Below are 12,880 nucleotides of genomic sequence, written 5' to 3'. Positions count from 1 at the left end.
CCTCCCCTGGGCAAGGGGCGGGCCCAGGGAAGCCCCGCCCCACCAGCCACCCCCACCTGGCAAGCCCCACTCCCTGCGCGCGGAAAATCCCTTGGCCACAGAGATAGCCGCGTGGCACACTGCAGTTCTGGCTGGGCCCTGGGACCGCGCCCAACTGCACCCCTAAGCAGCTTCCGAAGTGATCATTTCAACTTCCTGAAGTCCCAAATGTCCCTTCTTCGTCCCCCTCCCGCTTTAAGTTCCCCACTCACTGCTACCGGCCCATCCACCCAATTCGTCGGTCTGTGCTTAAGCACGTCTAGGAATCCCGTTCTGTCACTTACTAACCGTGGAGGCTTGACCCAGTCATTGAACCTTCTGAGCTTCAGTTTTCTCATCGGTTCAATTGGGGGATATAGTGATCTCCATTCTTCAGGTTGCTATGAGGATTACATACGAGCATGGGTATTTTATAAAATGCCCAGCATAGTGCCTCACATAAAACAAGTGCCCCGTAAGTGGAGCTATGAAGATAAAGACGCAGGTGCAACACCTTGTGCCCTTGGATGGGGCACAGGTGACCTCAGCTCCCTGGACCCAGACCTTAAGTGCCTTAAGAGGGTGAGTTGGTAATTGACCTCAATAGTATTTTTCAACTGCTGCTGGATGGCCAAGACAAGATTACCACTCAGTATGTGCACAAAAGGGAGCTCTCCTCACCCCTACAGAGCCTAGTGAGAGAGAAGGATTAGCTTGCTGACCACGTTGGGGAGTCTTTTGCGGCCTCCAGAACTTACTGGAGAGAACTGAGAGAGAGTGAAGCTCCTTCATAGCAAATGGGCTGGAGCGAGGGAAATGCTCCTTTAGCTTTAGAGATGATAGAATTGTTATGCTATGGCAAATTACTCCGTGTTCTAAACAACCTGACTTAAAATTACTTCAACAAAAGGGGAAATTTATTGTCTTAAGGAACTAAAATGTCCTGAGGTCAGGCTTTAGAGGTGGCCTGACCCAGGCATCCTGTGTCACAAAGATCCTGTCTCTACCCTTCATCTAGCTCTACTTGGCTCCATGTGGGCTTCACCCTCCACAGCACATCGTTGCCAAAAATTCTGGGTCTATATATTTTTCAGAGGAAAAGATAGCACCTGTTTCCTGAACCTCCTAAACATGTCTTGGATTCACTATGGGCCATCTGGGATCTTCTACCCAACCTCTGTAGCCAGAAGGGTGGCCTGACCTGAACCAATCACTATGGCTAGGGGGGATTCTGTGTGCCAGCCAACCAGGCCTGGGTCACTTGGCCACTCCTGAAAACAAGCTGGCACCTACTGAGCTGGGAGAGGAGGGAAGGGAGAGGTAGTTTCCCAAAAACTGTTTCGGTACTACCACCAGAAGGTGAGGGAATGGATGCTGGACAGGAGGGACAGCAAACAGCCTAGACATACAAAAACTACATGGAGAAGGGAGTTCTGGTCCGGAGGAAAGGCAGATCAAAAAATTTTATAAAATCTGTGGCCTCTGAGATAAACTTCAAAGGATGGGTGAGGAGGAGGAAGGGGAAAGGCATTGTTTCTTTTCTCTTCCTTTCTTATTCATTTTTTTATTTTTTAAAAGATTTTATTTACTTATTTGAAAGACAGAGAGTGAGCGAGAAAGAGAGAGAGAGAGCACAAGCTGGAGGGAGGGGCAGAGGGAGAGGAAGAAGCAGGTTCCCGCTGAGCAGGGAGCCCAACGCGGGCTCAACAGGGGCTTGACCCCAGGACCCTGGGATCATGACCTGAGCCAACCTGAGCCCAAGGCAGCTGCTTAACCGACTGAGCCACTCAGGTGCCCCTCTTTCTTTCTTTTCAGTAAACTCTACCCCCAACATGGGGCTTAAACTCACAAAGCCAAGATGAAGAGTCACATGCTCCACTGACTGAGCCAGCCAGATGCTCTGGAATTGTTTTGTTTTTTAATTATTATTAACATATAATGTATTATTTGTTTCAGGGGTACGGGTCTGTGATTCATCAGTCTTACACAATACACAGTGCTCCCCACAACACATACCCTCTCCAATGTCCATCAGCCAGCCACCCCATCTCTCCCACCCCCCTCCAGCCCTGGAACTGTTAATTCTTCAAATATCTATTGTCACTTCTCTTAAGTGTAAGCTTCCCAGGGAGGAACAGTCTGTCCTGTCTACTGCTTTATGCCCAGTGTCTGGCACATAGGAAGTACTCGGTCAACCATCAGTGAAGTAAATGACCACAGGAAATGCCTCAAGGAAACATGAAGATCTCAGAGCACCTGACTGGGATGAGCCCTGCTGTTGAAGTAAAACAGTTCATTTCAAACACTTGGTTTTTTAGCAACAGAATTTTTTTTTCTTTTTCCAAATGAAATCTTACCTGGAATATGTGAAATAGAACCAGCTGCTATGATGGAAGCAGGGCTGGAGCTTCATGCATTGTCCTCTCCACAGGTCCTCAGCAGTGGCCCACAGGCTCTCGGGAACGGTTTGGAAGCCCCTGACAAGAGGTAGGAGAGTGGAAGGCATTCAGAAATGAAACAGAGCTCAAATCCTGTCTGAGAATTTGGATTCCATGTGACTGAAGATTTGCAAAAGAAGCTGCACAGCTAGAGTTGTATTTTAGAGATTAGAATCTGGCAGCCTTTTACATAAATCAATTGGAGGAGGGTGTGACTGGGGTCAGGGAAGCCAGCTGACACTGTTCATGACTGAGAGTGGAGAAACAAGGGTCAACAGTTCCGTGGATTTAATTATTTTTAAAATTAAATTCCTTTTTGAAGACACACGTATAGTTTTAAAAAACACACTCCTAATTGTACCATTTAAAAATAATATAAAGTAAAAAAAATGAGAATAAAGGCATGCCTTCCCTACCATCAAAGAAAAACACTGAGACATTTGGTGCCATGGTGTACTGAAGGCCCACAGGGACTCATAAGAGACAACTGCTGAATTTTCCAGAACTGTGCATTCCAGGTGTTAAGCCCAGCTTTAATTAAAAATTAAATCTAAAACCCCACAATTAGGGGCGCTTGGGTGGCTCAGTCGTTAAGCAGCTGCCTTCGGCTCAGGTCATGATCCCAGCGTTCTGGGTTAGAGCCCCGCATTGGGCTCCCTGTTCAGTGGGAAGCGTGTTCTCCTTCTCCCACTCCCACTCCCCCTGCTTATGTTCCCTCTCTCGCTGCCTCTCTCTCTGTCAGATAAATAAATAAAATCTTAAAAAATAAAAAAATAAAAAATAAATAAAATCCCACAATTAAATAAATTATATTAAAGCAAAGGTGATAAATACTCAAAGATCATCACTTCCTGATTATTTCACTGTGTTTTCCAATTATCTCTTGAGGTGATTTGCTCCAATAGTATCTATATGGTGGAAATGCTACGTAACAGTGAGCTATTGCGTATCTCTTCCTCAGTTCTGTGTTCCATCATGTCACCCTAGAAACTGGGTATGGTGCGCTCTCGGCCTTAGCACCATCTTCTTGGAAACCTCTGCGCCATGAGAGGCGAGTGGAGGAAGAAGCGAGTGCGCAGGCTAAAGCGTAAAAAAAGAAAGATGAGGCAGAGGTGCAAGTAAACCGCTAGCTTGTGCACCCGTGGAACCACAGGAGCAGGAATAAGGAAAGCCAGAGGCCAGGGACGCTGGCACCAATTGTTGGACTGCATGTCTACTTTCTAGGAGCTTGACTGAATGGACCTAGACCGTCCATCACCATCTGATCTTAACGACCACCTTTGAGAGACCTGCCTTGTTCATACCAAAACAGTCCCTTTTGGTCCTTTGTCCTGCACCTGTGACTTTCGGGACTAATTCGGTTTTCATTTGTGGCTGAATGTAACACGTGTACAATAAATCATCTCTTCTGCTGTCTTAGCTGAAGGGAAAAAAAAAGAAAAAAAAAGAAATTGGGTATGGTGGGAACAGTTACACAACAGAAACAGGTGAACACTATAAAACAGGCCCTCCCTTTTCCCCTGGGGGCTTTTGTTAAAAATTTACCAGCATACCACTGGTTTGCTGCATAATCTTTCCAACGTTTTCCTTTGCTTACATATGTATCTCTGTCTCTCCAGCTATGAAGTAGATATTTGGAGAAGGGGTTGTTGGTCACCCAGTGTTCAAATCATCTTCCTGTTTCTGCATGGTCCCCTACTGTGGACAATATTGGTAGGCTGAGGCTCTACCCTCTTTATGGCAGCTGGAGAAGGTCATTCAGCCTCTCTCCCACTTCTTCACAGCCCAGGGGTAAGCACTTGGCCTAAGCCAACCAACTGGAATGCTCCCAACTGGACTTTGAATTTTGAACAAGTGGAAAACAAGACCCAGGGAGAGTTTATGATATAATCATTGTACCTGCAGTCCTTGAGGGGCGGGTGGCTGTGCCAGCAGGGAAATCCTCATCAGCAGGTTACTGTGGTGTGACTGGTGTAGCCTCCGTGTAACCTCAGCCACATGTTCCTACTTCCTGGCCTCTCTTGGTTCCCACCCCTTATCAAAGGAAAGTACAAGATGAACCCAAAACATTTTGTAGTGTGAGGAAGTAAAAAGGTGCTCAAAGCATGATGGAGACATGTCAAAAGAACACAGAAATCATCTTAGAGAAATGCCCACTGACCAAACCTGGGACATATTTCAGCATCGAGATAAATAGTGATAGTAATGGACTACAACCCACTGACTGAACTAGGAAACCATGCTGATATAAGCAAATACATATATAAAGGAATGGAGGAGGAGAAAGCTCCTCTTCACAGTGGCATGCCCACTCGTACATTCAGATGGAGTAATGGGAGTAGAAAGTTTCCACTGGTGATGATTACAGTGCGGTTGATACATACAGTATTCATCAATGGATACTAAGCCTGGTGGATGGAGGTTTGATGGGGAACAGGATATTAGAGCAGTTTCAGAGTATTTCCCCAGAAAATAGCTCATTAGTTACAAAAATGACAATGGTAACTTTACAGTGGGGAGAATGCAGACACCATCTTGACCAGGAGATCAAGGTGAGCGTCGTCAACGGTGCCTCCTGATAGGATACGCTGAGAAGAGCACAGCAGAGTCTGTGTGTGTAGTACTCCTGCCAATAACTGAGTCAGGACATGAGCAAACACCAGATGGATCCAGGTTGAGGGACACCCTAAGGAATCAAAGGCCTGTACTCTCTTTTTTTTTTTTAAGATTTTATTTTTAAGTAATCTCTACACCCAATGTGGGGCTCGAACTTCCAACCCTGAGATCAGGAGTCACGTGCTCGGGGCGCCTGGGTGGCTCAGTCGTTAAACGGCTGCCTCCGGCTCAGGGCGTGATCCCAGAATCCTGGGATCGAGCCCCACATCGGGCTCCATGCTCCGCTGGGAGCCTGCTTCTTCCTATCCCACTCCCCCTGCCTGTGTTCCCTCTCTCGCTGGCTGTCTCTCTCTCTCTCTCTCTGTCAAATAAATGAATAAATAAAATCTTAAAAAAAGAAAAAAAAGGAGTCACATGCTCTGCGGATTGAGCCAGCCAGGTGCTCCCAAAGGCCTGAACTTCCTAAAACTGTCAAGGTCATGAAGGATAGGGAAACGGTGAGTAAATGTTCCGGATTAAAGCAGATCAAAGAGACATGATAAGGGAAAGTACTGCGTGATTCTGGGTTTGGGTCCTGGGCTAGAAGGGAAAAGAAGACATTGGGCAGCTAGTGAACTTGAATGGGGTCTGTGGGTTGGATGGTCATGCTCTATCAATGTTAATTTCCTGATTGGGAGGGTTGCACAAAGGTTCTAGAACAGAGTACTTGTTTTGAGGAAATACACAGTGATATACTTAGGGGTGAAATGTCATCATGTCTGCAACTTTGTCTCAGATTGATCAGAAAAGGAATAACAATAATGGGGGGAGGGGTAATAGTAAATGTTAACAACTGCAGAATCTGATTTTAGGAAGCAAGAGAGTTCTTTGTATTCTTCCTGCAACTTTTCTGTATGTTTGCAATTATTTCAAAATAAATTATATTTAAAAAATAAGGCTAAGAACTCTTTCAGGAGAATAAAATTCTTCCTTTTAGCCTACAAACATGCTCAAATCTCTTCCATTCTAAACAAAGCAAAAACAAAACAAAACAAAATAATGAAGCCAGTGGCTACTTGCTGTCCCCACTTCCTCCCTGCTGGGCATCAGGATGTTGAGGAAACACCACTGGGCCTGGTGTCAGGAAGCCTCTGTTGGAAGCTGGCTCTGCCAGTCCCTAACTATGTGACTTTGGCCAAATCGCTTAACCTCTCTGAGTCTCAGTTTCTTCATGATAGTATCTCCCTTATGGAGCTGCCATGGGGGTCAAGGGAGAGAAGGGATATGAAAGCCGGTTATAAGCTATAATGGGTTTGACAAACACTAACTGCAGGCGATCCCTCACTTGAATTCCAGACGATACAGCACTATTGCCTTCACACCCTAGACTGCATCCTCATCTCGGAGCTCAGCCTGCCCTCTTCAGGCCAGTACAGAACTGACCGTAGCCTCTGTCTGATGATACTCTCTGCCCTTGGGCGCCCTTCTTGCCTCTCTCTTGACTTCCTCTTCTCAGCCCTGCCTGGCCGCTCTGCCTGCCTGTCCAGGACAGCTGCTCACTCAGGTCTGTTCCTGGTCCTTTCCTCATCATCCGTTTGTTCTGAAATGTCTCATCTATTCCCATACCTTGGGGGGCACCTCTGTCACTGTGCCAATGATGCCCCTACTCACACCTTTGGCACTGGCTTCTCTGGTCAGCATTCCAACCGCGCAGGCACCTCAAATTCACCTTGGGCAACACTGACTTGCTGCGGCTCCTATGTTCTCTTTCTTATTTAAAACACAACACTCCCCCTAAATACTTGGGCTAGAAATACATAAGTCATTTATTATTATTGTCATTTGCTTATTGAACATCCACTACTTCCAGATACTAGGTGCTCTGCATTCTTGATTTGCTTTTTTCCTTGAAAGACCCCTCTATAGTAGATCCTACTTCATTCCATCTTACAAGGCTGAAATCTAGGGTTCAGAGAGCTTAAATGACTTTTGAGTTCAAGGTTATACAGCTAATAAATAGTGGAACTGGATTTTTGTAATAGGCTTCTCTGACTCCAAAGTTCATTCTGTTAATCTTTTTTTTTTATTAAGATTTTGTTTATTTAAGAGAGAGAGAGAGAGACAGCCAGCGAGAGAGGGAACACAAGCAGGGGGAGTGGGAGAGGAAGAAGCAGGCTCCCAGCGGAAGAGCCTGACGTGGGGCTCGATCCCAGAACTCCGGGATCACACCCTGAGCCTAAGGCAGACACTTAACGACTGAGCCACTCAGGCGCCCCCATTCTGTTAATCTTAATCATTATATAACACTGACTTCTTCCTGAATTCCTACATATAATTTCATTGATTCCTTTTAATTTCGTCACTGAAATGTCTCTTGAATCAGTTCTTTTTTTGTTCACTGATGCTACCTTTTTCAGACACAGACCTTGTACATATTTAAATATATGTACATAGTGGTACATTTTTCTAATTATCAATGTGATATACACTGGCTGTTAAGAAAATTCATTACAGGGGCGCCTGGGTGGCACAGCGGTTAAGCGTCTGCCTTTGGCTCAGGGCGTGATCCCGGCGTTATGGGATCGAGCCCCACATCAGGCTCCTCTGCTATGAGCCTGCTTCTTCCTCTCCCACTCCCCCTGCTTGTGTTCCCTCTCTCACTGGCTGTCTCTATCTCTGTCAAATAAATAATATAATAAAATCTTTTAAAAAAAAAAAAAAGAAAGAAAATTAATTACAGATCTAGATAGTGGAAGTTCCCCAACCCCCGACCTCTTTTTTTAAGTAGGCTCCACGCCCAGCATGGGGTTTGAACTCAGGAACCCAAGATCAAGAGTCACATGCTCCAATGACTGATACAGCCAGGGGCCCCTCCCCAACCCCAGCTTCTAAAGATAACCACATTAAGGTGTAGTATATATTCCTCAATTTTCTTCCTGCGTATATAGAACATATTACACTTTTTAAATGGGATCACATCATACTGAAACTCACCTTTCTTATTCCATATATCAGCACATACAGATCTACCTCATTGTTGTTCTTTTTTTATTCCCCCAGAGAGAAAGAGAGCATGCACTCGTTTGAGCAGGGGAGCTGGGCAGAGAGAGAGAGAGAGAGAGAATCCCAATCACGCTCCGCTTCCAGGACAGAGTCTACGAGGGGCTCGATTACATGGCTCTGAGATCATGACCTGAACCAGAGTCAAACCCTTAACCAACTGAGCCACCCAGGACCCCCATCTTTTTTTTTTTCTTTTCTTTTTTCTTTCTTTCTTTTTTTTTTTAGATTTATTTATTTTAGAAGAGAGAGAGGGAGTACGAGTGCGAGGGGCAGAGGGAGAGGGAGACTCTCCAGCAGACTCTGCCCTAAGCACCATGTGGTGGGGGGCAGGCACGCACACCAGGATCCAAGATCCCGACGTGAGCCAAAGCAAGTGTCCCACGCTTAACCGACTGCGCTTAACCCAGGCACCCTACCCCCTTCTTTTTTTAATTAGGTAAAATCGATACATGTTTTATACAAAGTTCAAAAGGCATAAAGGTGTATATTATGAAAAATAGTCTCCCTTCACCCTTGTTCCCCAGTCACCCACCAGAAATGATGTCACTAGCTTCTTGGGTAGCATTCAGAGGCCTCACTTCTTTGAAGAGCAGCATAGCTGCCCATTGTATGGATGTACCCAAATCCATGAACCAAATTATTCTGGTGTTTCATTAGAGGGGCACTTAGATTGTTTCCGATGCTATTACCCACAGGATCTAAATTCCATGTCAATCTTACCAATTACTTATCACTGTTAACTTTTGTTAGCAATATAGTGTTCCAGATTGTATCGATGCACCATAATTCGTTAATCCATTTCTCTAGTGATGAGAATGTAGGCTTAAATACCGTTTGCCCTGCTCCTAGGGCACTTGTACTACTAAGCACTTCGGCCATTTTGGCCGCAGCGTAGTTCCTTAGGTACTCCTCCCCTGCACTGTGAGCTCCTCAAAAGCAGGGGAAAGTGTTCATATCCGTCTTTGTATCCTCATAGCCTAAACCCCGAATTTGGTCCAGAGTATACACTCACCACGTTTGAGTGCAATAATAATTGAATCACCCGCGCTGAGTTCTGGAATCGAGCGCGGGGAGATGGAGCGAGGGGAAAGCCAAGCCCTTTTGAGCTGTCCCGGCCTCAGAGGGCCCGGAACCTTTTTTAGAAGCCTCATTGTTTCTCAGGGAGGGTTTTAGCCTCAGCGCGTGCCCCGCACAAGCATGGTTGTTACGCACCGGAAGTAGCCTCTTATTTTGCAGGAGTCGGTTTTTCCGCGGGGCGGAAAAGGCCTGTTAGCATGTGTCCCTACAATTTCCAGCCCCTTTTCCTTGCAGGACCCCATGAGTAAGCTGTGGCGGCGCGGGAGCACCTCTGGGGCTATGGAAGCCCCTGAACCCGGTAAGCGCGGGTCGATAAAGCAAGTTAGGCGTTCGCAGAAAAGAGTCCCCTTTTTGCTCTTCCGAGCGTCCGGGGTACTTCGCCACAGGTGGGAAGGAGAAAGGCGGGGCTGTTGTTATGGTAACAGCGTGTACCGCGGGAAGAGTGGAGCCCCTCCGGGGTACTGGGTTCTTCAAGGCTCTCCCTGCCCCGCTCTTGTCGTACACCGTTGACAGGCTCTCCTTACGCAGGGGAAGCGCTGGAATTGAGTCTGGCGGGTGCCCACGGCCATGGAGTGCACAAGAAAAAGCACAAGAAGCACAAGAAAAAACACAAGAAGAAACACCATCAGGAAGAGGAGGCTGGACCAACGCAGCCATCACCTGCTAAGCCCCAACTTAAACTCAAGATCAAACTGGGTGGGCAGGTCCTGGGCACCAAGAGGTGAGGCCAAGGAAGCCAAGGTTTTACTTGGGGAACTTTAGGAGCAGGCAGAGATAGAAGGAGAAGCTGGCTGGGCTTTCCAGTAGACAGAGAATGGACACTGACCTTGGGGCCCAGGTGGAGGCAGAACCCAAGAGGGTGTAGGGGAATGCTGGTTGTAGCTACCAGGCAGGAGGAGAGAACTGCTCAGCTTACACAGTGGTTGCTTCTCTGCAGTGTTCCTACTTTCACTGTGATCCCTGAGGGTCCTCGCTCACCCTCTCCCCTTATGGTTGTGGACAATGAAGAGGAACCTATGGAAGGAGTCCCCCTTGAGCAGTACCGTGCCTGGCTGGGTGAGAAGAATCTGGAATTGGGGAAACTGGGTTTCTCATTATACCTGGTTAAAGGAAGAGGGTTGGTTCTGAGGAGGGTAAGAATTCTGAGTGTCTCATTATTAACTTGGCCAAATTAGGGTTCCCCAACTGAACAATACTTTTAGCTCTCCAACTTTGCTTTCCAGATGAAGACAGTAATCTGTCCCCATCCCCACTTCGGGACCTGTCAGGGGGCTTAGGGGGTCAAGAGGAAGAGGAGGAACAGAGGTGGCTGGATGCCCTGGAGAAGGGGGAGCTCGATGACAATGGAGATCTCAAGAAGGAGATCAATGAGCGGCTGCTCACTGCTCGACAGGTAGGTTGGTTCGTTCTTTGTTCACTGGCTAAATATATATTGAGAACTTCCTATGTCCCAAGAATGTTGCTAGGCAGTGGGGATATCAATGGTGAAAAAAAGGAGAAGGTTTTTCTCTTTTCATGGAGCTGGTATTCTTATGTGTGTGAATGTGTGTGTTGGGGGGAGAGGGGTAAGTAAATAAATAATTTGGAAAAGTACAGTTTATAACCAAAAATAGGGTGATGAAACAAAGTGGTGGGAAGAGACAATATTAGATAGGGAACTAAGGGAAGACCTCTCTGACAAGGTTACATTTCTAGAGGAGCTTTTCAGGCAGAAGACCAGCAGGTGCAAAGATCCTGGGAGTGGAACTTGCCTAGTAGTGGTCAAGGAGAAAAATAAGTGTGATTAAAGCATGGAAGGACTGTATGCAAGAAAGTGATATATTTGATTTATATTTCAGTAGATTACTTTGGCTTCTTAGTAGAGGTAAGGAGTAGAAGCAAGACCTGCCAGGAAGCTATTGAAGTAGTCAGGTGAGAGACGGTGGTGGCTTGAACCACGGTGAAGTTGTGGAGATGGAGGAAATCAGATGGATTCTGGATATTTTTGAAATAGATACTTGTGGGGAGTCAGGGAGTGGGCAGAAAAGAGGAATCAAGGGTAACCCTGAGTTTTGGGCTTGAGCAGTTATCCAATTGATGCTATCCATGATGAAAAGTTTTTTTTTTCAGGAGAAACTTTATTCAAATCTTGTGTCAAATTAGAGTACTTCCAAAATCAAACAGAATATTAGTCAGATGTTAAACTAGACAGACAAGGCAAAGCTTCAGAAACAAAACAAAAAATCTGAAGGAGTTACTGCTAACAAAGTCATCCCCCTAAGTAGCATCATATACTTGTCATAAACCTGTAATTTTCTATTTTAATTTAAACACTATATTCAAAAGAAACAAAAAGAGGGTTGTTTGAAATTTGTGTAATGTGTTAGCAAATTGTTTAGCAAAATAAATCCACCTAACTGATTAGAACATAACACATTTAAAGGGAGAAGAAAGATCCTAGATCCATATATGCAGCAACGCCACTATAAATACACTGTATAGTCACCCTGAGATCTATTTTGTTTTCAGTGCGTATCAAAGTTTTCAAAAATGACAGCTTCTAGTGACCACATGCTCTCGATTTGCTCAGATGCTCTGTCGGTCTGGGGTGAGATGCCACTTAAGAGCAGCTTCTGCCACATCTATGGATCCACTGTTAAATCCCTATCACCTCTAGACCCCCTTTCTTCAGTTGTAGTGTCATCCGATGACATGGAGTAAATAAAGATCCTTTCCCACTGTTTGGAATGAGATGAAAAGACTTCAAACAGAAAAACAAACAAAAAACACCTCTAGGGAGGTGGTAAACAGAGTTTTGGTACTCAGGGCAGGCAGGAAACATCAATGTTTTTCTTCTTTAGAGTCAAGGATCTAAAGATGAAAGTCTGGAGATCTGGGAAGAGGCAGTACTAAGGCACCTGGAGAGGGTGCACATTCCACCCCTTCTCTCAAGGCCAGCGCTCCTCAAGACCCTGCTTTCCAGATCCCCACTTTCCCTTCCCCTCGTTTGGGCAGGCCTCCCCTCTCTGACACCACTCGGTCTTTCTCCCCAGCGAGCTCTGCTGCAGAAGGCCCGGAGTCAGCCTTCCCCGATGCTGCCGCTCCCGGTGGCTGGGGGCTGCCCGGCCCCGGCCCTCACCGAGGAGATGCTGCTGAAGCGCGAGGAGAGGGCGCGAAAGAGACGGCTGCAGGCGGCTCGGCGGGCGGAGGAGCACAAGAACCAGACTATCGAGCGTCTCACCAAGACGGCGGCGCCCAGCGGGCGGGGAGGCCGAGGGGCGGCGCGGGGGGAACGACGGGGAGGGCGGGCCGTGGCCCCGGCCCCCATGGTGCGCTACAGCAGCGGGGCACAGGGGTCCACCCTTTCCTTCCCACCTGGCGTGCCCGCCCCTGCGCCAGTGTCTCAGCGCCCCTCCCCATCTGGCCCTCCTCCTCGGTGCTCTGTCCCCGGCTGCCCACACCCGCGCCGCTACGCCTGTTCCCGCACCGGCCAGGCGCTCTGCAGCCTTCAGTGCTATCGCATCAACCTGCAGATGCGGCTTGGGGGGCCCGAAGGCCCTGCATCCCCCCTTTTGGCTACTTAAGGCCCTGACCGAACCCGGACTCTGCGCCCTCTCCCCTGCCCCGTTTTCATTATTTCCCCCACCCTATTATTAAATTTCATCTGGTGCCTCGACTTGTACAGAGTTGGGGAAATGGGGTATGGCAGG

At 47.1% G+C, this 12,880-nt stretch overlaps 2 protein-coding genes and 1 long non-coding RNA gene across 11 annotated transcripts in view; 2 read left to right on the top strand and 1 right to left on the bottom strand.

Annotated features, from left to right (window-relative positions):
• LOC103671410 overlaps positions 1-3,882 on the top strand; it is a 6,999-nt gene extending 3,117 nt beyond the window's left edge. For all 3 annotated transcript variants that reach the window (XR_005832876.1, XR_005832875.1, XR_570885.2), the window contains one exon: positions 3,418-3,882. This is a non-coding gene — a long non-coding RNA (uncharacterized LOC103671410). The remainder of the gene's footprint in view (positions 1-3,417) is intronic.
• The window catches only part of RTKN (rhotekin), a 30,008-nt gene that overhangs the window by 16,799 nt on the left and 329 nt on the right, over positions 1-12,880 (bottom strand). The window contains exons 1-4 of one of the 6 annotated variants that reach the window (XM_040623282.1): positions 9,127-9,260; positions 8,046-8,147; positions 4,356-4,490; positions 2,376-2,495 (exon numbers count right to left, since the gene is read on the bottom strand). The gene's annotated coding sequence lies outside the window, so the exon portion shown is untranslated. Of the gene's footprint in view, positions 1-2,375; positions 2,496-4,355; positions 4,491-8,045; positions 8,148-9,126; positions 9,261-9,326; positions 9,464-12,880 lie in introns of those variants that run through there. The other 5 variants (XM_040623281.1, XM_040623283.1, XM_040623284.1 and 2 more) reach the window with 5 other exon arrangements.
• INO80B (INO80 complex subunit B) lies at positions 9,364-12,846 on the top strand. Of its 2 annotated transcripts, none has more exons than XM_008700020.2 (5): positions 9,364-9,489; positions 9,720-9,912; positions 10,129-10,247; positions 10,415-10,584; positions 12,224-12,846. In XM_008700020.2, the coding sequence occupies exons 1-5, from the start codon at positions 9,432-9,434 to the stop codon at positions 12,752-12,754; spliced, it is 1,071 nt and encodes a 356-aa protein (XP_008698242.2). In that variant the 5' UTR covers positions 9,364-9,431; the 3' UTR covers positions 12,755-12,846. The 2 variants fall into 2 exon arrangements, with proteins under 2 accessions (XP_008698242.2, XP_040479233.1); XM_040623299.1 differs by having other exon boundaries at positions 9,383-9,489; positions 9,705-9,912.

Source organism: Ursus maritimus, unplaced genomic scaffold (genome assembly GCF_017311325.1).
Source record: "Ursus maritimus isolate PB19 unplaced genomic scaffold, ASM1731132v1 scaffold_6, whole genome shotgun sequence".
NCBI classification, from domain to species: domain Eukaryota; kingdom Metazoa; phylum Chordata; class Mammalia; order Carnivora; family Ursidae; genus Ursus; species Ursus maritimus.
Note: the sequence above shows the minus strand (reverse complement) of the source record. Positions and strands in the feature narration are given on the sequence as shown.

Bases quoted from the DNA above. Each gene is read 5' to 3' on its own strand.
- INO80B (XM_040623299.1), top strand. From the start codon at position 9,432: ATGAGTAAGCTGTGGCGGCGCGGGAGCACCTCTGGGGCTATGGAAGCC. The intron at 9,913-10,128 runs GTGAGGCCAAGG...GCTTCTCTGCAG, and splicing joins CAGGTCCTGGGCACCAAGAG to TGTTCCTACTTTCACTGTGA. The intron at 10,585-12,223 runs GTAGGTTGGTTC...CTTTCTCCCCAG, and splicing joins GGCTGCTCACTGCTCGACAG to CGAGCTCTGCTGCAGAAGGC.